Below are 27,286 nucleotides of genomic sequence, written 5' to 3' on the forward strand. Positions count from 1 at the left end.
AAAGGCAAAATCTTACATCTAAAATGTGTTGCCACTCAGGGTCACTTTCTACTTTCACATCGGCTGTTTAATCCGCTTTAATCCAACTCTAGTTCGCTTCTCTATAAAGTCTGGTTCGTTTGGGTGAATGAGTGTGAATGAGTAATCAAACCGTAAAGTGGACCAAAAAAATCGTCCACTTTACATGGACCAGAGACCGCTCCAAAAGCAGGAAATGGACTACAACGCAAGGGATTCTGGGTAAATACAAACAAAGCAAACGTAAGAGTCACTATTACAGGAAGAAATGGTTTGTGGTCTTTACCAAAGACAAAAGAAAAATCATTCAACTGCTAAAATTTGACGCTACTCAATTTTGTTTACATTTTATAAGGAAGGAAGTTCCGCTGGTCTTCTTCTGAGGTTATGTCCTTTCCTACAGTAGTAGTTGGTGCAGCGCCACCGCAGGCAAGGAGGGGAACAGGTGATCCAATTAGTTTGGATACGGTGCAGTGTGAAAGTGAATGCACCAGCTGAAGATGTTGCAATTTTGGTCCCAAGTCAAACTGAGCCTACCCGGACTGAGTGTGAAAACATCCTAAAATAGAAACAAAGAAAGAAGTGATGAAAAGTAAAAATAACTGAAACTAAAAGTCCAAAAAACATATCAGTAACAATTTAGTATCTAAACTTTAATATCCTCCAAGAATCGTTTTAATAGTGTACAGATTTCGCTGAATTTCCGTGTAATAGTTGGATTCAGACCTCATGTTGAACAACAGAACCTTCACTGATGCAGTGAAATCCAGTCTGATACCGTTACACCAGACCAGCAGCTTTTTGTGCCTTTAAATTGAATTTATCTGCATTAAACCCGGTGATTGATCAGCGGCGGTGGCTCCCCGCCCTCCTTTCCCGCTCCTCCTCCCCTCACACGCGGCCCTACTGGCTGCTCGCCCCCTCCCCCTCGCTTCCATCATTTTCCCATCTCTTCCCCTCTACAAACATGGCCGCGAAATCTGATGGTGCTCCTGCCTCTCCGCGAAACGAAATCCCACCCGAGTGTCTCGCCCGGTCCGAACCGGCACCGCCGGAGCGCCGCGTGAGCGAGCACCGGTACAGCCTGCAGGACTTCTGCTGGACCCTCTGCGTCCTGCTGGTGTTTTTCTCGGACGGGGCCTCAGACCTGTGGCTGGCTGCCGACTACTACCTGCGGAGGGAGTACTGGTGCTTCGCCTTGACTCTGGTCTTTGTGATCGTCCCGTCCGTGGTCGTGCAGGTGTTGAGCTTCCGGTGGTTCGCCTATGATTTCACGGAGTCCGTGGAGAGCGGCACGGCGGCGGCAGCCGTGGTGGCGGCGGCGGATGGCGCGGAGGGAGGCGACTTCAGCACCAAGGACAGCGGCGAGTGGGGCGCTGGCCGGGCCGCCGCGGTGCTGCCGGGGCCGACCGGCGGGGGCCGACTCCGGGACTGCTGCAGAGCCTTCATGTGGGTCTTTCAAGCCCTCATTCACATTTTGCAGCTGGCGCAGGTCTGGAGGTGAGTCGGAGATCCGAGAGGTTCGGATCGGAACACCTTGTCTCTGGTTTTTGTGTTTAGGTCCAACATCTCTTCCCACCTGATCATTGTGGTTCCAATGTGGTTTCGTGTCTTTTGACATTTCTCCCTGGTTTACAAGGGGATTAAACTCCACCCACTCCATTTTGCCTTGGGTAGCCACATTATAAACACATTCACACGTATTCTATTGATTATTCTGACAATTAATCAAGTAATCAGACCCAAAAATGGACCATATACTGTAGAATTGTTATTTAATTAGTCAAGTTTCTTTTTTTATAATATTGAATATATGAAAAGAATTCAAATAGACAAATCATTTGTTGTTGATCAGCAATTTTATTGCCTACAATGTAATAACATAGCATTTCTTTACTGTACGCTTGATCATTTGTTGCAAAGGATTCATCTGCAGGTAAATATTTCTAACATCAACATGTGAAAAGATCAACTATTTCTGCTTGACTAACATCAGAGCAGTGTAGGGCTAACCTGTTTAATTAGTTAAGCACAAGGTGTTAAATAGGACATTTATTAACATAATTTGAACCAGGTGAAGCTAAAACTTTGCCACTTTAGGAGTTCTGCAACGTATTTACAGAAAAAAGGGTTTTCAGTCCAACTTCACTTTATTTTGGTAAATTATCAACTTAAAAAATGTTTATATTATCTGTTCAGTTTTGACTTAATTATTGCACTGAGTGTGTTGTTCTTTCAGAAAATGCTGATTTTTTGAGTCTGTACACTAGCCTTAATGATTAATCAATTACTAAATGAATCGATTGATCATGATTAAATCGATTAATCGATTTCACTCTAATAATAATATCATTTCTGCAACCTTTTTTGACTTATAAGTTGCATGTTAGTATACGTTTCTCTAAAATATTTAGATCTGAACCTATTTATGACCCACGCAGCCATAAACTCCCCAGATGGACAGTAGTAGGTCTGTGGGTCAACAACTCGGTCAGTGTTGGTGAGTCGGGGCTCAGACTTAAAGTCCTCTGAAAGGTTTTGACAGGCTTGAACTACTGCCAGTTCAAAGAAACATTCAGTCGTATGACGGGTGTGAGGCCACACTCCCATTATGAGACAAATGTATATGAATACTTGGCAATTGGTCATGCTAGAGAGGGAGAACTTGGACTCATATGGCTTTATTTACCTGTAGAACAACACAATGTGTGTCTTTCTGTGCCCTCTCGCTTCCTTCCTCTTGAGACAGCAGTATTGATCCCATACATCCGCCCAGAGACTGAGACTGAGTGAGTGTGTCCAGGAGCACATTAAAACGTTGTGGCAGCACAGAATTACCGGTAATGCCATTAAAGCTGTTGTGTGTGTGTGTGTGTGTGTGTGCGTGTGTGTGTCCTGTTCATGGGTGCCGCACTCACAGCAGTGTGTCTGAATGTTAAAGAGGATTAGCGCTGTGTGTTTTACCCCGAGCTGTTAACTTGCGAATGATCTGTCACTGATACACATTTAGTCAGGTGAACTGGGATCAATTGAGGCCTGCAACCTGAACTGAATGTCAGCTCACATGAGATGTGATATGGGAGGGTTGTGTCATGGATAGAGTGCAGTGAAACCATCTGTGAGTCTTTGACCCTCATTACTCCACATATGCACCGTTCTCTCGTTGTGTGTACATTTCAAGGATCGCTTTGTCTTGAAGAAACCGAGACAAAAAGGGGTTAGAGCAATTTTATGTCTTGCAGGCCTTTAAAAGTCTTAGACTTGTGTATCTAAGGCTACGTTAAAACAATTCTGATGTTTTATATATTTATTTATTGGTCGTTCACATTTCCAAAGATATTCGACTTCTGTAAACGACTTAGGAGAGTCCCTCATGCGCAGTAGAGTCACAGAGAGCGTGCTTAGTGTTTTGCTCATGCGCAGTAGTCACAGAGAGCGCGCTTGGTGTTTTGCTAACCGCCATTAAAAAGAAGAAGTGCTCAGTGTTTGCGGAAGTAAACATAGATGCTAACGGTGGAGCATATCTTGTGATTTTAAAGTTGTTTTCCATCCGGAGCCAGCAAGTTAACAACTTCATTCTCATTATTGCCCGCCAAGTTTGTTATTTTTCTTCCCGCTTGCGCGTATCAGGGCGCAGAATAATGACGTTTGTCGAGTATCGATGACGTTCAGGTCGGATGAATTTGAACTGGCCGTTCAGATACGTTCAGACCACAAATCTCATTAGCCTGGGTCACAGTGGAAAAAGTCCGATCTGGGTTCACGTACAGGTTGCAATAAGGCAAAAAAAAAAAAAAAGTTTACAAAACAACCAGGGAAATTAGAGGTTTAGAATTTATATAGTAAAAATAATTTAGAGGAAAGTCTTGAAAGTCAGCAAAATCACTAAAGCTAAGCTAAAGATTAGCTCTGCTTCTATAGCATTAGTAGACGAGCAGAAGCTGATTCCAACTGAAAAGAAATGCACTATCAAATAATCTTTTCTGCTTTTAGTGTATAAATGTTATACATGTGTCTTTTTTCCTCACTGCTTCTACAAAGTGCATGCCTCACTCCTTTGTGTTGTTCTTTGATCACATGAAAAGCAAATAAAACCCACTGAAGGTTGTGACTTTAATATGACAAAATGTATCACTGCACACAGCCTCTGATGGTTCGCTAGTCTCCTTAACATGAGTCTCTTTTGACCTTGTTTCCCAAGGTAGTTAAAGAGATATTAACTGTGAAGGTGAAGGCTGTCATTTGAATTCAGTAATTTTGCATAAAAACATTAATTTGGATTTGTTTTGTTCTCTGTTTTTGTGACAGTTTTCCTCTCACTGCAGCCTTAAACACAAGCTCAATATTCCTCTTTCTGATCTCAACAAAGAAAACATAACTTTAGAGAAACTGGAATTTCAAAGGGGTGTTGAAAGTGAGACCCCAGGGCCATTTTTCTGATTTCTGAGATTGATCTAAAGATTTCTGTGTTTTCTCTAGCAAACTTCTGACTTTTCAACCACAAAATAAGTTTTCTCTAGGAAGTCTTAGAGTTGCTAGAGAAATTTGCTTGTTTTCTCAAAATTTTAGGTTTTTTTTTTGCAACAAATTTTCAGCTTTTTAAACTCAAAAATTTCCATGTTTATTTTTTTAGAACAGTTCTCAGATTGATCTAAAAACATTTGGAGTTTTATCTAGAAATTTTTTGACTTTTCAAACTCAGAAATTTGCTTGTTTTCCTTGAAAATTTCTTAGATTAATCTAAACATTTCTGAGTATTTTTTATTTATTTTGGAGCTCAGAAATTTCCCCGTTTTTTTTCTAGAAAATTTCTGAGATTAATTGCCATATTTATTAGTTTTTTCTAGCAAATCTTCAAATTTAAAATTCAGAAATTTCTGGGGGGTTTCTAGATCTTTCTTAGAAAATTTCTGAGATTTATCTGAATATGTCTGTGTTTTGTTGCAAAATTTTTACTTTTGCAGATCAGAAAGTTTCACTTTTTTTCTAGAAAATTTCTCTGATTTCTGAGATTAATGTGAATTTCCTTGAAAAAAAACCTCAGAAATTTTGAGATTCAGTAAAAAATGTTTGACTTGTAAAACTTTTGAGCCTGTAACTCCAACCATGATGTTATGTGAATCTTCCTCTGACGCTCAGGTACGTCCACGCCTTGTACTTGGGGGTGCAGAGCCGTTGGCATGGCGACCCTGAGCGGCGCCACTACTACTGGCGGATGATGTTTGAGAGCGCGGACATCAGCATGCTGCGTCTGCTCGAGTCCTTCCTGAAGAGCGCTCCTCAGCTGGTGCTGCAGCTCAGCATCATGATCCACACCAGTCAGGTTCTACCTCTTCAGGGTGAGTGGCCCCCGTTGACCGAACACCACAAACACAAACACCATTACCATTCAAATTTTCAAGAAAAAAACTTTCCAAGAATTTGTTGTTTTCCAAAAGCAAAACATTTTTACACTTTTGAATCTCAGAAATTTCAGAAAGTTTTTTCTAGAACATTTCTGAGATTAATCGAAAAAATTTCAGATTTTTTTTCTTGGCAGTGATATACTCCTCTTTATTTCTATCTAGTTGTCCCTAAGACCACCCTGTTCTTGTCTCTGCAGGGATTTCTGCCTCCGCCTCGCTGCTGTCCCTCGCCTGGATGATCTCCTCCTACCAGAAAGTCCTGAGGGACTCGAGAGACGACAAGCTCCCCATGACCTACAAGGCCGTGATGGTCCAGATCCTGTGGCACCTGTTCACCATCGGTGCCCGGGCGCTGGCCTTCGCCCTCTTCGCCTCCGTGTTCCAGCTTTACTTTGGCATCTTCATCGTGGCGCACTGGTGCATCATGACCTTCTGGATCATCCAAGGCGAGACGGACTTCTGCATGTCCAAGTGGGAGGAGATTATCTATAACATGATGGTGGGCATTGTGTATATTTTCTGCTGGTTCAGCGTCAGAGAGGGCCGCACGCGCTGCAGGTTGCTCATCTACAGCCTGACGGTGTTCGTGGAGAACGTGGCGCTCACTGCCGCCTGGTTCGTGTACCGCGGGGCGGCCGAGCGTCACGGCGGCCCGGACTTCTACGCCGTCGTCATGGTGTGCATTGTGGCCAGCAGCTACGCGCTTGGCACCTTTTTCATGTTTGTGTATTACTGCCTGCTGCACCCTGACGGCTCCATGTCCGGGTGGGGGTACATAGTGGAGAAGGAGGTTCCAGTGGAGGTGCTGGCGTCGCCGGCCTCCAGCCTCCCGCCGGATCTAGTCGGCAGCCCGCCGAGGACCCTCCAGAGAACTAAAGGCTTGGACAGGGATCCTGGGGTGGACGGAGACGTGTTTAAGGTGCGCCCTCCGCGGGGCGCCAAGCCCCCTCTGCCTCACCTCAAACCCAGGACAGAGGGCCCCGTCATCCGAATAGACCTCCCGAGAAAGAAATACCCGGCATGGGACGCTCATTACATCGACCGACGGCTGCGTAAAACCATCCTGGTGCTGGAATGCGCAGCCCCAGTGACGCCGAGGATTCAATACCGCTGCCTGAGCACAGCCAAAGAAGTGATGGAGTACGAAACCACCGTGTGATGTGCCGGAGATGCTGTGACTCAGCTGGACATCCCGCCTTAAAGTGAAGATGGCAGGAGGAACTGCTGTCAATGCACAGTCTGTTTCAGCTCCGCGATCTCCAATTGCTCTCTGTGCTGAAGAAGAGAGAGGTGAAGGAATGCGTCTTTATGTTCTGCTAGAAAAAAAAGAAGGGTTTAAAAGAAATTATGTTGTGTATAGGGCTGGGCGATAAATCTGTTTATGAATTTTTTAACATTTAATTCCAAAATTGATACATTTTTGAATTAAACATGCACTCATTGGGTGACTTCAGCTTGCCCAAGTCCGCCATTTTGTTTTGTGTTTTATTTGGATTTTGGAATCAGGTCAACTCTTCTATATAGAATTAAGACCAGCCCACAAATTAATTTTTTTAATTACGAGAATAAATTTATGTTTGTCAAACACAACAAAACAACAGAAAAATTAAAATGAGGAATGCTGAGCATCTTGCACGGTTATACTTTGGAATAGGTTTTTAAAGATAATACTTAATAGAAATACTTAATCTTATAAACACATCAGCATCAAATTATTATCAGCACCAGGACTTTGAAATAGAAATGCAAACAGTTACACGACTTATAATTAATTGTCGATTAACTGTTTCGGGTCATGAATAAAGTTAAACCTTCTTTTAGCGTTGTAGTTTGACCTCCATCCTGCAGAGGCGCTGCTGGTCATCCTTAGGCCAAGCCTATCATCCTGAAACAAAGATGGCGACATAGCATAACAGGAAAGAGAAACGACCCGAACACAATCCGATGTGTTACAAAATAAACTTTATGCGGTTTTGTTTTGAAATATAAACACTCGACAAGCTTTTTAAGTTTCACCTCAATACATTTTGCTTAGCCTAGTTGTTTTTTCTCATTAAAACGACTTATTTTAAGATGTTTTTTCTGTTAAAATTGTATCTTTATTTAGCTAACGTTGACTATATTCTCGTAATTAAACAAAATTTCTCATACCCTAATACTCCGTGGTAATCTAAGGGATGATTAAAAAATATTTTCTATCACTTGTAATTTCTTTTTTAGAAAAATAAAGCGAGATCAAACTCCTCGAAAGTCGGATTTGATATGAAAAGATCAGAGATTTCATGTTTTAAGCCAAATCGCCCAGCCCTAGTCGTGTACAGAAGGTGCATACTTTGGTTTCTGTATCAGTTCTCAGGTCATGATGTGGCACAAAGACGTAAGGAAAAAGCACAGACAGGCAGAGAAATGTTAGTTCCTCCGCCGTGAGGGAAGCACCAACCTCTGCAGGGTGTCGACGGCAGAGACAAGCCTTCAAACACGCAGGATTATTTATGGCAGCTACAACACCGCTGAGTGAGTACGTGAGGCTGATCAAAATGTAATCCTGCAAACAACCCACAAGAACCACAGCACAGGTAGTTTTCTTGGTTATTGTCATTTTTCGGTAGCTTAGAGTCACGTTGCAAGAGAAAAGTGGAGTGTAAAAGCAACAATTTGGGCTGAATGTAAAAACTGTGGACAGTGTGAATATTTATTTCAAGGCTTTTTACTCATTTTCATTCTGTTAGTAGGATTTTCAACATTCCTGTGGTTCTTGTTTTTTTTAGTTAAAATTGAAAGACAATTTGTTTACAAGCGGGCTGTTATATTGTTCATTTCTCTTTTAAGAATGAAAATGCACTGAAAAACAAATTTGTTGTGATTTTTATAATTTTTACAGGGCATAAATGTGATGGACTTTACATGTCCAAATAAAAGCCCATCTTAAGCAGCAAAAGCTACATGACAGATATTATTTAACATGTAAACTATTGTATAATGAAGAGGAAGTTTTAAGGACACTGGTGTTTGTTATTGTTACTGTACTGATACTTTCTTAAAGGAACTATCTTAAAAAAATGTAGAAAAAAAGAAACAGTTCCCAATCCTGAAATCCAAACATCAAAGCTATGATAGTAGTGATGGTAAAAACACAAGATTTAGTCTTAGTTTGAATGCTTTGCAGCAGATTTCATGACATTTTTTAATAATAAAAAAACTAATTTCCAGAATTCTCAGTAATTTTAAACCCACTTTAAAAAATATGAATACCAAACAGTCAGAAAAAATGGATCTTGCAACAACCAGAGATGGATGGATGAAATATTGGTAATTGGATGGATGGATGGATGATGAGACAGATGGAGAAATGGATGTTCTTGATAGTTGAATGGATGGATGGAGGACATATTGATGTCTGGATGGAAAATAGATGTATATATGGATGGATGGATTAATGGATGGATGATTAGACAGATTAATTGACAAATTAATGGATGGACAGATGAATGGATTGTTAGATGGATGAACAGGTGGATGGTTGGATGGATGAACGAACAGATGGATGTTGGATGGATGATTAGACAGATGAACAGGTGGATGGTTGGATGAACGTACAGATGGATGTTGGATGGATGGATGAACAGGTGGATGTTTGGATGGATGGATGGATGAACAGATGGATGTTGGATGGATGGATGAACAGGTGGATGTTTGGATGGATGGATGGATGAACAGATGGTTGTTGGATGGATGGATGAACAGGTGGATGGTTGGATGGTTCATAATGTGTTTCAGATCCTCTAAATCTCTTTGTGTGTTTTAGTTCCCTCAGATTGAACTGAACTGAACTGGATCTTTTCCAGTTCACCATCTGATCTCAGTCTGAGCTTTTTAAACCCAAAGCTAAAGAAAACGTTTGTTTCTTAAATTACAGCCAACAGGTTCTGACCCGAACTCTTACCTGGGTTGTTTTTCTTTAGTGCAGATAGAAAATGATAGAAAATGGACATTTCTGAATTTTGTGTTTTCGGGGTGTGTATTTGTTTGTGAACTTCACAGATGAGTGAAGACGGTGACTGAACAGGGGGATTATGGGTAATTAATCTGAAACTGTGTCACTGAGATGCTTCGGTTCTCTTGTATGATCTCGGTTTGTTTTCCCAAATAACTCTGAACAAAATCCACCTCCCACAGAGACTCTTTTTAAAATTATTTTTATTTTTATTTGCATTCCCTGCTGCGGTTTCCTGGAAGCCGCTCAGGCTGTAGTTATGGTGCTAAAGGTTTGAGTCCATCATGTGAGAACCATAAAGTGAACCATAAAAAGTGCTTGTTGTGGCAGGAGCTGGACAAGGCTGTACCTCAGAGACAGAGCTGGAATCAAAAAGCCTTAAGCTGATCGTGCCAGACTGTTGCTTTTCTGATCAATAAAATAAAAAAAAGATTGATCAACAAGAAGGTGATGATAATTTCATTGTGGTATTGTTGCTGAAATAAAGAGCAATGTGTTTACCTGAGTTTCACTTTTTCTGGCTGATTCAAACCATAAACGTATCACAACTCTGGTAGGATGTTCAGTCGGTGTAAACTTAATTAAATTATTTAATCAACCTACCTTAAAATAATCAAATGGAGTAATTATAAGTAAAAGTACCTTCAAGTACACAATAAAAGGATGGATTTTGTTTTTCGTAAACAAATACCTGCACAAGTTTAACAATAATGCAAAGAATGTGGAGATTGAAGAATGTTTGCAGACATTAATAAGCTTTTATAATTGGCTGAATGGAAGAAAATTCGCCTAACTAAGAGGATCTATTATTCAAAATTCACAATTTACTCATTTTTGTGCTTCCATTTGTGTTTCAACTGCTTCTAAAAACAGACAAGCACTTAAAAAAAAAGCCATTTTTTGAGAATAAGTTAACTTTTTTGATGTCTGGAAAATGAGCCGTTTCAAAAACCTCCTGATTGTTAAAGAGGCAATATTATGTAAAATTTACTTTTTTGAGCTTTACATCACGTTGTAACAAGTGTGTCCAAAGTGTGGCTCACGGGCCATTTGTGGCCCTATAAATAATTTAGTTTGGCCCCAGACCACAACTCAAGAATCTTTTTAAAAATAGATTGAAAACAATTGATGACCCAAAAATTTGGAAATTCTGTGTTTGCAAATTTAAGGTAACAGTCCAAAGCCCTTTTAATGTTTGGATTTTTAATGATGTACAGATTTTATTTAAAAAACAGTTTTTCAAATTTTTAAGTTAATGAATTTTGTGGCCCACCAGTAATTTAAATTTGCTAGTTTTGGAAAAGTTTGGACACCAAAGTGTTATAATGATATTCACTCCTCAAAAGCATACCTGGAGAGTTGCCTTGATTCCTTCATGAATGCTTAAGAAATACTTTAATCTACCATTGTCCCACGCAGCTCCTTCAGACTAGCCAGCAGCAATTAGCAAACACCTGGTGGAACTGTGTATCAGCTGGGCTCATTATAGGAGCTGCTTCTCAGTTCAATGCTGGTATAAATGTTGTGACAGGGTTAATAGAAGAGCAATGTGATGACTTCCTGAGAGCAGGAGCTTCTTAAAGAGACAGATGCCTAATTTCAAAGCATTAAATGACAGTCAAATTTCTTTTAAGTCATATTTAATAAATAGACTTTTTATAGCAACTGAAGTTAATATAGTTATTTAATTGTGGTATAAAATGGCATTATGTGCCTGGAAATGCATAATACTGCCCCTTTAAATCACATCCCACCCTGTAAAATTAGAATATAATTTATGCCTACATAGCAGAAAACAAGGTCCTAGTGCATTAAAAGCTAATATGGACTAAATGAAAAGTAAAATCCAAAAATAAATACCTAATTGTGACCAAGAAGATGTTGCTAGAAGGAAACAAGCACATTGCATCTGTCACTAATGATATGCGGCTGCGTGCAATTTAAACGAGCAGAGCAGACGTTCGTCTTTAGTTCTGCAGGAAGGCACAGGGGGACACTTTGGGTTTGGTGATTTTGAAGCTGTTTTCCAGGGTTAAAAGGCATCTGTCCTCTGAGTGAAACAAATGCAGATCAGCTCATTAATACATAGGGAAAAGAGTCTGGATCCTAGTCCAACTGGAAATTCATGGGTGAAATTGTAGAGAACAGATTGTTCAGCTATACGAAAATGATTGATTTTCATTATAAAATTCATAGTTTTCATAAAACTCAAGCTGTCAGAAGAACCGGAGGATGTGCAACAGTTGAAGGTGGTTTATTTCATTGCATATGTTTTCCCCTCTAATTAATATGGACAGTAATGTGCCATTAATTACAGCATAGTTACATTTTTATGTCATGTTTTATTATGTCAGAAAGTGAAATAGTTTTTGTCACTCTTAAAGGGCCAGTGTCTTATATATTTTCTTGTGTTCCCTTGTTGAACACCTGATTTTAACAAACTATCCGCATTTGCTACAAAGCAAAACAACTGTAAAAACACAAAATCTTACCAAGTATTTTTCTTCCAGTTTATAGTGCAAATATCTTAATACACCAGAAAAAAAACTAACTTAGTTACAAGTAACTTTTCAGCAAGTTATAATAGCTTGTATTATGTAAATAATTCCTTTACATTGATGAAAAAGTTTAAATTGGCAGATTATTTTAGATACAACAATAAATTTTCCCATGTTATTAGAGAGATTGTTCTCTCTATATCTTGCTGAAGAGTTAGTCTTGTCTTATTTCAGGTATCTCACTAGAAACAGACCAAAAATTAGCTTTTGTGTTTTTGCAGTGATCCAGTGAAGATCCAGTATACAATGAAGAAGGAAAGACAGACAGTCACAGAAATACACAACATAACTGATTTATTACACTTTTTGGCATGTTGACAAAATGGTAATTAAAGTTTTCAACAACTTACTTTCAGTTACATTCTTACAACCTGACAACTGCGAGTCCTAGATGAAACTCCAGGCCAAACTGTCACACTAAATACTGTTATTAGTTTTAAATTCCAAACTGTTGAGTTTGCAGTTTTCAATCTGACAGTTACAGGTTGAAATGCAACCGACTTATTCACAGGTTCCAAATAGCTGGGAGGTGCATTTGGTTTTATGGTAAGCATTGATATGAAATCGTGTTTGAACATGACTGAACGGGCTTCAGGTCTACTGATCGTTAAGTTAGTGTAAGGAAACAAAACAACTAAAGTTGTACACTTTAAAACATAAGAAATGTTCCTAACAAGGAAAATTTCCTTGTTATCATATTGGTTTCTGATAGGAGGAAGCGCTTATCAGCTGTTCGGGCTTATCTTGAGGGCTGCACATTTATGTTGACTGCAAGACTTTTTAGCTCGTCATAATTACGAAACTGTATTCATTTTCAGAAGGGTTGTTTTTCAAGCAAACAGCTTTATGTGACAGAGCATTTAAATAACTTAAAAGATCACAGGACGATGTGTATAAGTTACAAATTAATAGTTACCGCTCCACTTCGCTCAATTTGTGTCATACAGATGGATTCATTTCTAAAAATTTGTCTATAACTTGGTATGAAACTTCCAGCAATGCAAACAATGTTCTTCTTTTTAAGTGGTTATAATAAAGGCCAGCTAATTGACAAATTAAAGTAATTTTATTTTGCCTAGTTTTCAACTTTCTCTGTGTTTTTAACTTTTTATTTATTTATTTATTTATTTATTTAACTTTAGGCCTATTTTTGTCGGCATCTGGACTTTGAGGCAAGTAAGTGTCAATTAACGGTCCAGTAATACAGTTTTAAGAATTTATGAAAGAAATTTTGAAATGGCATATTTGATCTGTCACTACATTATCAAAAAACTTGAAGTTCTCAAAACTAAAATATATATTTCAGTTATGGTGACTAATATTTAAAATTGTCCATAATTCAGATATTATCTTTAAAATGTAAATTTTTGCATGACGCCTCCCTTCCGGTGCTACACCCAATCAACTGCCGGCAGCGAGGGATTTTCTGAAGTACCCAATCACCTACGCTTATTTTCAAGGTTTAAGCTGCATAATTATTTTAACAACCAATCAGGTCTAAGTGGGAGTGGCTAAACTGCATTTACCGGTACTGGTTGCCTTTGTGTTCAACAGCTGCATTTTCAGAGTAGAATGGCGACCGCTCTGTGCGGTCTGCAGTCTAGTAACGGTAAACAGACGAGAGCTCGACGAGAACACCGGAGAAAGGCGAAGGACTCCCTCAGGAGACGGGCTGCTATTTTTTTCCTCAGCAATATTTCTCTCGATGGAAGACCCCAGGGTCAACCTACCGCTGGAAATGCCGACCAAAAAGCTGGCGAGGAGACCGGACTCAGGGACGGAGAGGGCGGCGCGGCAGTTAAGCCCCTCCGGACTGATAGCGGAGGTTCTGTCAACCAGGTGACAGACCCCGCAGCGGAACCAGGGAGCGGCTCGTCCTCCAGTTTACCCGGGGGACTCGGTCTTGTCCGGCCTTTGTTGGTAACGTCTCCTGGATCGACTGCCACCAATTCTGTGGGACCCAACGAGGTATTTTTAGAGACCTGCGGCGCGGGAGAGACGCAGTTTCCGGGTATCCCGCTGTCCCCTTTGACAAGCGGACACCAGCCCTGCTCCCGGGCCAAATCAACCCCCGCCGTCCTCAGCCCGACCCCGGCCGGAAACTCTCTGGATTCCCGGCAGAGGTGAGGCTTGTTGTCAGTGTGTCACCACGGAGCACTGTGGGCCTCGAAACGGGCCACTGATTTCCGTATTAAATGGTTTTGATTCGCTCTACCAGAGGAATTCACTCATATGGTCCAGATTGTCTACCATAAATTATCTATAACATTAACTGTTTTGAATGTTAAGTTAGAAAACTGTTCATTCCCCTTTGACTTGCCTCCCAAAGGCTGTTCCATAAAGCTACTTTTAATAATAACAGAACCTATTGAAGGCTTGGCCGATGTTTATAAACAATTAATAAATTAAACACATTACAAATTAAAATGAGCTTCCATCCTGATGATTAATGTTTTTGAAAGGCAATTTTATTTACAGAGACTTCATAATTCATTTTATTTATGGTTTCAGATGTGTGAGTTGTTTTTTTTAAACTTTTTGTTTATTTATTGTTTTTGGATATTTAAAATATCTACTGTCCTGAACAACATGAACATTTATTAGTCTTTAAGAGGGAAAAGTTGCACTGTTATCCTTTTATCAATACAACAATAATAATTTTGTTTAGTCTTCATAATTAATTGTGTTTATTGTTTATTCTGGATATTAAAATGTTTTCCAATTTAAGTGTTAAATGTTCATTTTATTTATCTTTGAGAAAGTGTTCTTGCATTATTCTGTCATTACCGTTATATTACCTGTAATTGGTCTCAAAACAGTAATATTATTGTTTATCACAATAACTTCTGGGACAATTTATTGCCCAGCAAAATTTGTTGTTGTGACTGTCCTAATTATTTGTAATTTTTTTAAAGAAAAAAAAGTGAGAAAAAAAATCTAAAATCCTAAATCGAATTTGGTATAAAAAAAATAATCACATTTTATTTTCAAGCCATATCGCCCAGCACTATGGGCCCCAAAGAAAATTCTGCTCTGGGCCTCATTTAATCTTTGGCCGGCCCTGGAGCTGCATCACATGAATGTTCTGGGTTTGTCTGTGAAATCGCCCCGTAAAGCCGTCTCTTTCTGTTTTTTGTGCAGACAGAGGAACATTTCTGGTTCTCCTGGACCCAAGGTGCCAAAGAAAGTCCACTTCATCAAGAGCATGAGGCAGTATGACACAAGAGGAAGCAGGTACGTTCGCTTTCAAATCACATTTAATGAGCAGAACACAGAAAAACAAAATCTGTTGTAATATTCATAAAGGTACTTTGGTAGCAGCAGCATAATGCTCCTGCATAGAGTTGTTGTAAGCTGATTAATTCTGGTACAGAGGCTACAGAGAAATAACCGGGAAACACAGCTGCTGTTAGGGGATTGCCACAGCGAATTTAATCACCCTTGGAAGCTTAGCAAAAGCCAAAAGAGGTGCAGTGAGGAAATCTAACACCGTATTGCACCAGAGTAAAGTTATCCCGAAGCAAGATGACACACTGTTGGTGTCCGATTAGGCTGTTTTCTCACACAACTTCAGAAAGTGGATGTCATGAATATTTTGGCTTTACACATGGTTAGATATTTACCTCTACTTTTCATACTTGTCATCATCTCCTTCATATTCATCTCCACACGCTTTCGGTTGTTTGTGTATATTCTGCTGGTGAGTGCAAACTTAAGTGATCCTAAACTGTCCCACAGGCTTGAGTTTCTGTTTTTGTCCCGACGGGAAGCGAACCCGTTTAGATGGTGTAAGTTAAAGACCTCAAACTCCAGCAGATGGTTGTCAGCTCTGAAGCTGTGGGTGTTTGTTGGCAGGTTTTTTACAGCAGAGGCTCCAGAGTGCATGTCATTGTTGTCTTGTGAGGAGCTAAAGCTGGTGTTTTGTACATTTACTGGTTGTGGTGGTGTCAATAAAAACTGGGAGGAACTAGTTTCTCCACTCCGTACAGAAGCTCTGTAGAGTCAGTGTGTTTGTTTATGTGTTGTGTTTCAGCTGATGTACCTCCCGCCTGTCTTTTTACCAAAACAATTCAGGCTCAGAGTTATACAAGATAGAGCTAAAAAAAAAAAACCACTTACAGTAAAATAAAAAAAATATCCTTTTTATAATTAACAGTGAATAAATGCTACAAAACAATATCTACACTGTAATGTATAAAAAAGTACATATTTCATTATGATTAGCTGCTGTCTGTTCTAAATTTGACTGTTTCATGCGTGTGAAACAGAAAGTTTCTGCACCTTCTTTCTCTTTCAGTTTCGTCTGGTAAGACAAAAATCTTCAGTAAGATTTTTGCTTCTCTGATTCAAATAAACCTAACCAAAATAAAACGCTTTTCCTTTATGTTACAAATAAAAACAACAATAAAGTTAGCAGAGTGCTTCTCTGTTAAAATACAGCTGCTTTTATAGTTAAGCTCTTTGCATTGAGAGGTTGACTTTAGCTTTGTGCAGCTTAAAATGTTGCTTTTTAGTGCTTTAAATGTAATAATTACCAATAAACTTTATGGTGAAATTAATAGATTTTGCTTCCAGTAGAAATTTGAACACAAGAATTCAGCACAGAGACGCTTTCCCTCAGTGAGTCCTCCATAAATTATGGAAAAATATATAGTTAATGCGCCACGTTTCTGTGAAAAAGTAAATTATTAAGGTGCATAAATGTAAAAAAACTGAATAAAACAGCACTTTATGAGAGCGACTTGACTTCATTTGACCTGCTGAAGACTTTCTGAATATCTAATCCGAGGCTGGTTGGTGTTTGGCGCTTTCTGAAGATCCAGACCTCATTATCAGCTCTGTGACTTAACTGTGATGGTGAAAGTGGGCCGGGTGTCGTTGCTTTCAGTGGTTTTTCACAGCCGTGTAGCTTCACTAGTGACCGTCTCTAGATGTGGCTCTGTCATGTATTCCTGTGTCATTGCTAGGGATGGGCGATATGGACTAAAAGTCCAACAAAACATTTATTTATTGTGATAATACAGATGATAAATGCTAATTTAAAGTCTATTTTGGTGGTTGTTTGATTGGGTTGTGACTACGGCTGCAAGTATTTAAGTTATCAATTATTCTGACAATTAATCGAATTTTTTAAAATTGCCATAATCTGCAGACTTTTTAATACAATATTAGAAATATATTAAAAGCTCCAATAAACACCTAATTCAACTTCCATTTTAAATAAGAAAATAAACATTTATTGCCTAACATGCAGTAATATATCATTCCTTTAGTGAACGCTTGATTTATTTGTAGCAAAAAATTTGAAAAACTCAGAGTAAACATCAATTCCATTTAGGACTAATCTGGTGATTATATTTTGAATTATTTTATAGCAGAAGGTACTTTAATAGAGATTAATCAACATTACTGAAATTCATGACAGTGTAGCAGGAATTGGCACATAGCTACATTTTAAGTAAGTAAGCAGAAAAAACAAAACCCCTCATGATATTAAAAATGTAAAAAATAACATCAACAAAAGAAAACATTTATTCGAGAAATAAAAACGGTGAAGCTAAAACTAGGATGCACTCGCATGAAAACTTTTGCCAATATTGATACTTATCTTCAGAATTGCTGTTATGGCCGATAATTGATACTTTCTGGTATTATATATATTTCTTTACTTTTTGGACACCTTTGGTGAAAACATTTAATTACCAGAAACAGATGGCAACAAAATGGAAATAAATATTGGATGTTAATATCAGCCCACTTTTATTTATCGGGCCAATACATTATATTGAAAATGACTAGTATCGTTCAATACCGATGTTAGTGCTGATATATCGAGCATTCCCAGTTAAAACTTTGCTACCAGACGTTTTCGTTCAAACATATTTACAAATTGTTTTTTTTTTTAATTTAAATGCTAAATTTGTTTATTATTATTTTTTGCACAATTTGGGTTTAATTACTGCTTTAAATATGTTGTTAATTTTTTTGAGTCTATACAATCAAATTAATGATTAATTCATTACTAAATTACTTGTTGATTATTTCAATAATAGATTAATCTGATTAATCGTTGTGACTGCAGCCCAGTGAGTAATGTAAAAGCCTCGATATTGCTTTTGGTTCCTGCTCCAATGGAGAAAAACATTAAATTTGATTAGTATTGATTTCAGTAATGTTTAGTTTTCATGTTTTGCGTCTAAATTTAAATTCCCATGGCCTCTCAAGATGATTGCCCATCCCTGGCCACTGCAGCTGATGTCTGTGGTGTGTATCCTGGCGGTTCCTGTGGCTGCTGTCTGTAGACTGACACTCCATCTGTTCTGTCTGCCTGTTCACGCTGTGTCCTGCAGGATCATGCTGATTTGTACCAAGCGGTCGCTTTATGCTGCTTTCTCAGTGCTGCCCTATGGAGAGAGAGCTCACCTCAGGTACTAAGAACGCAGCTACCCCCTCTTCTCCCGGCAGGGAGCAACACCACCCACTCTCACTTTTACGTTCTCATCATCCAGCCGTCTGACCCACTTCATTCTCGGAGGAGAGCTGGGTTGGCGCCGGGAATTACGTAGAAATGTTTGTGTGTTTGAACAGTGACCCGAAGCTGGACACTCAGAGACAGAGACTGTCATCTGTGGTGGCTGCTGATCTGCTGCCGTCGCTGGAAGGAGTGGAGCTGGGCGCCACCGGGAAGGTGAGCATCCAACCGTACATCCAACCAACGATTCATACAAACATCCAACCATACAACCAACCAACGATTCATACAAACATCCAACCATACAACCAACCAACGATTCATACAAACATCCAACCATACAACCAACCAACGATTCATACAAACATCCAACCATACAACCAACCAACGATTCATACAAACATCCAACCATACAACCAACCAACGATTCATACAAACATCCAACCGTACAACCAACCAACGATTCATCCAACCATACAACCAACCAACGATTCATCCAACCATACAACCATACAACCAACCAACGATTCATACAAACATCCAACCGTACATCCAACCAACGATTCATACAAACATCCAACCATACAACCACCCAACGATTCATACAAACATCCAACCATACAACCAACCAACGATTCATCCAACCATACAACCATACAACCAACCAACGATTCATCCAACCATCCAACCGTACATCCAACCAACGATTCATACAAACATCCAACCATACAACCAACCAACGATTCATACAAACATCCAACCATACAACCAACCAACGATTCATCCAACCATCCAACCGTACATCCAACCAACGATTCATACAAACATCCAACCATACAACCAACCAACGATTCATACAAACATCCAACCATACAACCAACCAACGATTCATACAAACATCCAACCAACGATTCATCCAACCATACAACCATACAACCAACCAACGATTCATCCAACCGTACATCCAACCAACGATTCATACAAACATCCAACCATACAACCAACCAACGATTCATACAAACATCCAACCATACAACCAACCAACGATTCATCCAACCATCCAACCATACAACCAACCAACGATTCATACAAACATCCAACCATACAACCAACCAACGATTCATACAAACATCCAACCGTACATCCAACCAACGATTCATCCAAACATCCAACCGTACAACCAACCAACGATTCATCCAACCATCCAACCATACAACCAACCAACGATTCATCCAACCATCCAACCGTACAACCAACCAACGATTCATCCAACCATCCAACCGTACAACCAACCAACGATTCATCCAACCATCCAACCGTACATCCAACCAACGATTCATACAAACATCCAACCGTACAACCAACCAACGATTCATACAAACATCCAACCATACAATCAACCAACGATTCATCCAACCATCCAACCGTACATCCAACCAATGATTCATCCAACCATCCAACCGTACATCCAACCAATGATTCATCCAACCAGCCAACCGTACATCCAACCAACGATTCATCCAACCATCCAACCGTACAACCAACCAATGATTCATCCAACCATCCAACCGTACATCCAACCAACGATTCATCCAACCGTACAACCAACCAATGATTCATACAAACATCCAACCGTACAACCAACCAACGATTCATACAAACATCCAACCGTACAACCAACCAACGATTCATACAAACATCCAACCGTACAACCAACCAACGATTCATACAAACATCCAACCGTACAACCAACAATGATTCATACAAACATCCAACCGTACAACCAACCAACGATTCATACAAACATCCAACCGTACAACCAACCAACGATTCATACAAACATCCAACCGTACAACCAACCAACGATTCATACAAACATCCAACCGTACAACCAACCAACGATTCATACAAACATCCAACCGTACAACCAACCAACGATTCATACAAACATCCAACCGTACAACCAACCAACGATTCATACAAACATCCAACCGTACAACCAACCAACGATTCATCCAACCATCCAACCGTACAACCAACCAACGATTCATACAAACATCCAACCGTACAACCAACCAACGATTCATACAAACATCCAACCGTACATCCAACCAACGATTCATACAAACATCCAACCGTACATCCAACCAACGATTCATACAAACATCCAACCGTACATCCAACCAACGATTCATACAAACATCCAACCGTACATCCAACCAACGATTCATACAAACACCCAACCGTACATCCAACCAACGATTCATACAAACACCCAACCGTACATCCAACCAACGATTCATACAAACACCCAGCCGTACATCCAACCAACGATTCATACAAACACCCAACCGTACATCCAACCAACGATTCATACAAACACCCAATCGTACATCCAACCAACGATTCATCGAACCGTACAACCGTACATCCAACCAACAATTCATACAAACATCCAACCAACGATTCATACAAACACCCAACCGTACATCCAACCAACCATTCATACAAACATCCAACCAACCATTCATACAAACATCCAACCGTACATCCAACCAACGATTCATACAAACATCCAACCAACGATTCATACAAACATCCAACCAACGATTCATACAAACATCCAACCAACGATTCATACAAACATCCAACCAACGATTCATACAAACATCCAACCAACGATTCTTACAAACATCCAACCAACGATTCTTACAAACATCCAACCAACGATTCTTACAAACATCCAACCAACCAATCATGCATCCATTCAACCATCCATTCAATCAGCTGTACATCTGCACATCATCCATCTGTCCATCCATCCGTTCACCCAACCATTTATTCATTCATCCATCCAACCAACCGACTCGCATGTATTCTGTAAAACAAGCTTTAGTAATTAAGTGCAAAATCTGCAGATGTTTTTTTTTTTGTCAGATCTCCTGATTAATAGTCAGAATAATTGATTACTATAATAATCATTAGCTGTGGCCTCCAGCTGTATGTAAACATCTGAGCTGTATAGTGTGAATTGGAGAAAATCCATTAAAAATTCAGCATTTAGCATCCATTTTTTGTTTTTTAAAATCCTTATAAAGGTTTTAGCTTAGTAATTACAATAACCGAAAAAATAAACGGTACGATTCCTCGTTTTCAGACGGTGTCGTACGCTCAGCTTCTGTTCTCGACCAACGCCTTGGTGAGGCAGAAGAGCAGCAGCGTGTTGGAGAGCTGCGCATCTCAGACCCCTCAGAGTCGTTTCCATGGCAACGGGCAAAAAGGCTTCACTCCTGCTCGTCCAAACAGCGGCACACCGCAAGACCCAAGTATGACTCCAAGCTTATGCACACACACACACACTCTTCACCCCAGCTCTGATGGTTCTCTGGATTCTGTGTTGCAGACACAGAGGAGGTCGGGGATTATGACCCCAACCTGCTCAGTGACCCCCGGTGGCCGTGTGGGAGACATAAAAGGGTTCTGATATTTGCATCATATGTGGTGAGCAGAACTGCAGCTTCTTCTTTTGATCCCGATTATCTCTGTGGAAATAATTTTTTTTAAGTGTTAAACTGTGTTTATTTTTTATTAGATGTAAAAGAAAATGGTGCAGAAATCAAATTACATTTGAATTATTTAATGACGTTTTGATTAAATCCTAACAAAATTCATCAAATTAGATTATAGCGTTAAAAATAAATCTAATTCCCTTGCAGTTTGAAGAAATGTTAAGACAAATCCTCACAAGAGGCTGAGTTGAATTGTTAAATTATGGACTTTTGCTTTTCTTAAAAGGGATCTATAATACAAAATTCACATTTTAAATGTTTGTGTAATTTCATTTGTGTTTCTGCTGCATCCATTTTTGGTAATAAGTTACTGTTTTTGAAAAATTAGCCATTTCAAAAACCTCCTGACGCTGCCCTGTTACCTAGCAACCCTAGCTGAGCCCAGCCCATCACCTAGCAACCGAAGCAGCGCTCTGGCACGTTTGGTCAGATTAGGATAGGTCTGTGGGCTTTACAAAGCATGTTTATTACATTTTTCACACAAAATTATTCCTAGATAATCAGATTTTAGTTTACTCAGTTCTGCCTGTTTTGAGCTCCTTTCAGGATGAGCTGTTTTAGGCCTCCTGTCACTTTAAATCCAAATAAGCAGCTGCTGGCCACCTCCCAAAGCGATGTTTACTCTCACATGTGAAAATGGCTGCAAACAGATGCGTAATTATACAACCGTACAGCTTTGAAAAGCATTAGTAAAGCCTTCTGTAAAACCAGCTAGAATGCAGCAAGTAGTTTCTAAATGGCAGTCAACAAAAAAATAACTCTTGTCTTTTCCAGTAGCCATTGTACAGCGCTTAGAGCGGGAAAGCCAGGTGACTCGACATTCTAGAATTCTACTTGGGTTGCTAGGCAATGGGCTGGGCTTGGCTTAAGTTGCTAAGCAACTAGAGAGTGCCCATTGAATGTGACTTAATCAGGAGGTTTTTGATATGATTCATTTTACAGACACTAAAAAATGTTGACTTATTACCAAAAAACAGCTGTGTGATTTGTTTTTTAAGCACCTGGTTTGTTTTTTTAAGACCCAGTTGATGTATAAAAATATACAAAATCTTAATTTTACATTATACGTCCCCTTTACAAATTTGTGACAAACAAAGCAATAACAGTTAATCTGTAAGAGTGAAACATGTAAAACACAATATGAACAGAATGTAACTCACACAGATGGTTGTATCCTGGTTTCTCTTGACCATCGGGACTCTCTGAGGTTGGTTGCAGAAATCAGGATACAAGTTTTATTTGACTTGTAAATCAGTCCGCCGAGTCTTTACAACCTCTGGAGAGAGAATACCTCCTTTATGCCACACTCGTGATGCTATCTCCTTGTTATGTCACAAGGCAGTAACCTTTAACCCTTAGTGTGTGTGCGTTTGTTTGTAATACCTTGTGGGGACCATTTTCCTGACATAAAGTACGTTGTGGGGAGCGAAGCCTGGTCCCCACAAGGGGAAACGCTATTTTTGGGTCAGGGGTTAGATTTAGGACTAAGGTGTGAATTGAGTTTTGGTTAGGGTTTAGGGTTAAGTATGTAGGGGTTAGGGTTAGGGTACCGTTTAGGCTGTAGAAATGAATGGAAGTCAATGGAAAGTCCCCACAAAGATAGCCATGCAAATGTGTGTGTGTGTGTGTGTGTGTGTGTGTGTGTGTGTGTGTGTGTGTGTGTGTGTGTGTGTGTGTGTGAAAACCACGTAACGGCAGGTTTGTTTTGAGCTGCTGGTTTATTTCCCATCTCTGCAGACGACCATTATTGAATATGTGAAACCGTCCGATCTGAAGAAGGACATGAATGAAACCTTCAAGGAGAAGTTTCCTCACATCAAGCTGACACTGAGCAAGATAAGAAGGTGATTTTCTTCTTCTTCTGTGGTTTTGGAATCATCACACTGCAAAAGCACAAAATCTTACGATGTAAATTTGGTGTAGTTTCTAGAGTAAATATGTTAATGCATTTGATATTAAACAAAACTAACAATTCCTTGATATTGATGAAAAACTCCAGTAGATTATTTCACTTATAATAAAACATTTATCCAATTTTATAATAGAAATAACCTGCCAGTGGAACTAATTCTTTTTCATCAATATTAAGGAATTATTCATCTAAAAAAAAAAAGCTCCTGTATGTTGCTGAAAAGTCAGTTTTTGTCTTATTTAAAATTTGATATTTACACTAGACCAAAAACATTTTTGTGGTTTTGCAGTTCCAGCCGATACAACTCACTCTTTCTTTGCAAACAATGGAGTAACTGTGACTTCTTCTTCTTCTCTGCCAGCCTGAAGAGGGAGATGAGGGCCGTGAGCGAAGAGTTCGGCCTGCAGCCGGTCACCATAGCAATGGCCTTTGTTTACTTTGAGAAACTGGTACTGCAAGGTTGCCTCAACAAGCAGAACAGGAAGCTTGTGGCAGCTGCGTGCGTTCTGCTGGCTGCGAAGATCAGCAGCGATCTGCGGAAACCAGAAGTCAAGCAGCTCATTGATGTGAGTAAAGACGCTAACGGCGCTAACAGCATCTGATTTAAAGACTTTAATAATAAAACCTTGAACGCTTCATTCGCCTCAGAGGTTTTTACTAAACAGCTTCTCCTATGTTATCTTGTGCAGTTTATCTGAACAAAATGTAATTTAAGAGCTGCTGAAGGCAGAAAAGTTTTAATTAAACTTCATGTTATCATGAAGCTGTAACAAGATGGCCGTCTGCTGAAAGACTTGTCTTGTTTATGTGGTGAACCAGAGAATGTGAAGATGTTTAAAGGTTTACACGCATCAAATTTACACCAATTTACTGGGCTTCATCTACAGCCTACAAACTATCTGGTTCCTTTTAACAAAAATACTCCAAACTTTCTCAAAGTGTTTTGGTGGCAGAAATGTATATGATCAGTCATCCTCGTGTTTCTAAAGAGGAGCTGCTGTTTTGTTTTTGTTGTTTTTTTAGGTGGATTGCTCACAAAACGACTTGCGTAATAATTAAGCCTTTAATGCATTTACTTACTTTAACAGATATGTTTGTCTCTGAGAATGAACAAAAATCTGATTTCTGAATGTAAATAAAATCTGGAACAGAGGCTTTAAATGTTTCTTTACACATCAGTAACTGAGTCTTCTTAGTTAATTAAAAGCAAACGTGCAGCAAAACGCTGAACTTATGTTTTACCCCATAAAAACAAGCTGAGTAATTAAAATCATTGCTTTAACGTTTTTCTACCAGTTTATTTACTCCAGACACAGCAGGGTTCCCTCTGCAGATCATCTAATGATCTCCACTTCTGACGCGTTTTTCTCAAACTGAGCTTTAAAACTCTCCCAGGATCTCCACCGCTGATTGGTTTAGGCTGCTGTACCTGTGGTTTCAATGGCAACGGCTGCTGCAGGAGAACGAAAGCTGCGACTCAAACAGAGACGGAGGCTGCGTTGTCTCAGTAACCATGGCGACGGGGTTCAAAGTCTTGACATGCTGTTTGTTGAATGAACGATTTCTCGCGTTTGATCGGCCGTCACACAAAGTCGTGAAATTAAACATAAAATGCAGTGATTTTTAAAAAGTATGTACACTCCCCGTCCCATCTCAGAAACAAACTTTAATATGTTTAATTAGGATTTTATGAGGGAAGGAAAAGAGATGCAGTTTTCAAACTTTTTGTAGAAATATATTGAAAATGTTGATTGTTTTAAAACTTTAGTCTATATTTTTAAAAAAGTTTTGTATTTATTTTACCTTAAGCATCCTGAAGATTAACCTTTCAATCTCGCTTTCTTTCTTTTCCATTTTTTTCTCTTTGAACTTTTACTGTCCTTTTGTTCTCTCTCTTCTTTCTTTTTCCGTCTTTCCACCTCTATTCATTTTCTATTTCTTCTTTTCTCTCAGAAAGATATTTTTCTCTCTTTCTCTTTCATTTTCAATCTGTTTTGTTTTCTTTTCCTCTATTTCTCCTCTCTTTACTAAATCAATAAATCACATTGAAGTGTGTGCTTGTAACAACATCTTTTCAAACACTTTGTGAATATTTCTCCGTCCTGCTTTGACTGGATTAGTTCACCAGGGTCGTGTACTCGGTACCTGAAACTTTTCCTCTGTTTTGTCTCCTGCTGGACGAGCAGAAGCTGGAGGAGCGTTTCCGGATCAACCGGCGGGAGCTGATTCCTCTGGAGTTCCCGGTTCTGGTGGCTTTGGAGATGGGGCTGTACCTCCCAGAGAGCAAGGTGATGCCGCACTACCGCCGACTGGTGCAGCAGGGTTAGACGGGCCGCCGCAGCACCGGACCCGTCACCTTTTATAAGCTGTGTTGTTTGAAATAAATGATTCTGTTTCTATTTATTCTAAATGCGAGGAGGGGAATCGTTTACATTCTTTGTCAAACACTGTAGGTCGTGAACGTCTCGCATGTCTTTGTACGTGAAGATCCAGTCATCAGCTCTATGTTAGAGATGTTCATTCGGCACATTAAATGTGCTTTTACTTTCTCGTGACGCATCTTTTTTAAAACACCATAATGTTCTTGACTTGTATTTACAGGTAGTAGTGGCTGTGATTTGTGTGTTTTTAGAGACAAAAAGAAAGAGATGTAGCTTTGTGGATTTTTATTCTACAGGCTGTTGTAGAACGATAGATTTTCTAATTGGGTTTCTGACACTGTGAAGCATTTTTAGCTGTGAGAACAGAACTCAGTAGGCTGAGAAGTGACCTTTCATTTAATTTAATCATCTTGTGTCACAGCGATTTATATTTGTACTGAAAACAGGATGTTATTGTGGCAGTTCTGACTCTGGTGTTGGTCGTCTTCACGTGCTGTAATACCACAGTGGCGTCACATTTAAAAATACGTATGTATAGTATTTACTGTTTGATGTAATTCTGCAGGGATTTGTTTTGTTTCTTTCAGTTCTCAGGAATTTAAATTCATTTCAGTAGCTCCTAAAATCCAACCCAAAGAAGTTTTTCCATTGGAGGTTAATGGAAAACACCTGATTGTAGTTTTTTTCAGTGCACATGGGTGGATTTTAACGTTTTAGCCATCAGCAGTATCTCCTCAGATTTTAGCATTTGTGTGAATATGGTGAAAAAGTGCCTGAAAAACCACAGTATCAGTAAAACTATCCAAACATGATTTTAGTCTGTTTTTATTTTTTTTCCCACAGTGCCGCTCAAACATAGCGTCTCCAGATAACAATGACCTAATTTAGATGTGACTCAGTCAGATGTAGTGACGAGAGTTAGAAATAAACATCCAGATCTGCAGGACGTGTTTAAGTCTAGCGTAATAAATGTTTAT

The 27,286-nt window shown here is 39.4% G+C and overlaps 2 protein-coding genes across 3 annotated transcripts; both read left to right on the top strand.

The window, feature by feature from the left end:
• Positions 1-954: 954 nt before the first annotated feature.
• Positions 955-7,937, top strand: xkr5l (XK related 5-like). The gene is made up of 3 exons (XM_044129543.1): positions 955-1,518; positions 5,158-5,357; positions 5,621-7,937. The coding sequence occupies exons 1-3, from the start codon at positions 986-988 to the stop codon at positions 6,580-6,582; spliced, it is 1,695 nt and encodes a 564-aa protein (XP_043985478.1). The 5' UTR covers positions 955-985; the 3' UTR covers positions 6,583-7,937.
• A 5,545-nt stretch (positions 7,938-13,482) lies between these two features.
• Positions 13,483-27,121, top strand: cables2a (Cdk5 and Abl enzyme substrate 2a). Of its 2 annotated transcripts, XM_044129559.1 has the most exons (9): positions 13,492-14,098; positions 15,117-15,209; positions 18,326-18,403; positions 18,564-18,663; positions 21,605-21,773; positions 21,851-21,948; positions 23,754-23,860; positions 24,290-24,494; positions 26,115-27,121. In XM_044129559.1, the coding sequence occupies exons 1-9, from the start codon at positions 13,548-13,550 to the stop codon at positions 26,253-26,255; spliced, it is 1,542 nt and encodes a 513-aa protein (XP_043985494.1). In that variant the 5' UTR covers positions 13,492-13,547; the 3' UTR covers positions 26,256-27,121. The 2 variants fall into 2 exon arrangements, with proteins under 2 accessions (XP_043985505.1, XP_043985494.1); XM_044129570.1 differs by lacking the exon at positions 18,326-18,403 and having other exon boundaries at positions 13,483-14,098.
• The last annotated feature ends 165 nt before the right edge of the window (positions 27,122-27,286 follow it).

The sequence above is a fragment of the Gambusia affinis genome, linkage group LG01, assembly GCF_019740435.1.
Source record: "Gambusia affinis linkage group LG01, SWU_Gaff_1.0, whole genome shotgun sequence".
Classification (NCBI taxonomy): domain Eukaryota; kingdom Metazoa; phylum Chordata; class Actinopteri; order Cyprinodontiformes; family Poeciliidae; genus Gambusia; species Gambusia affinis.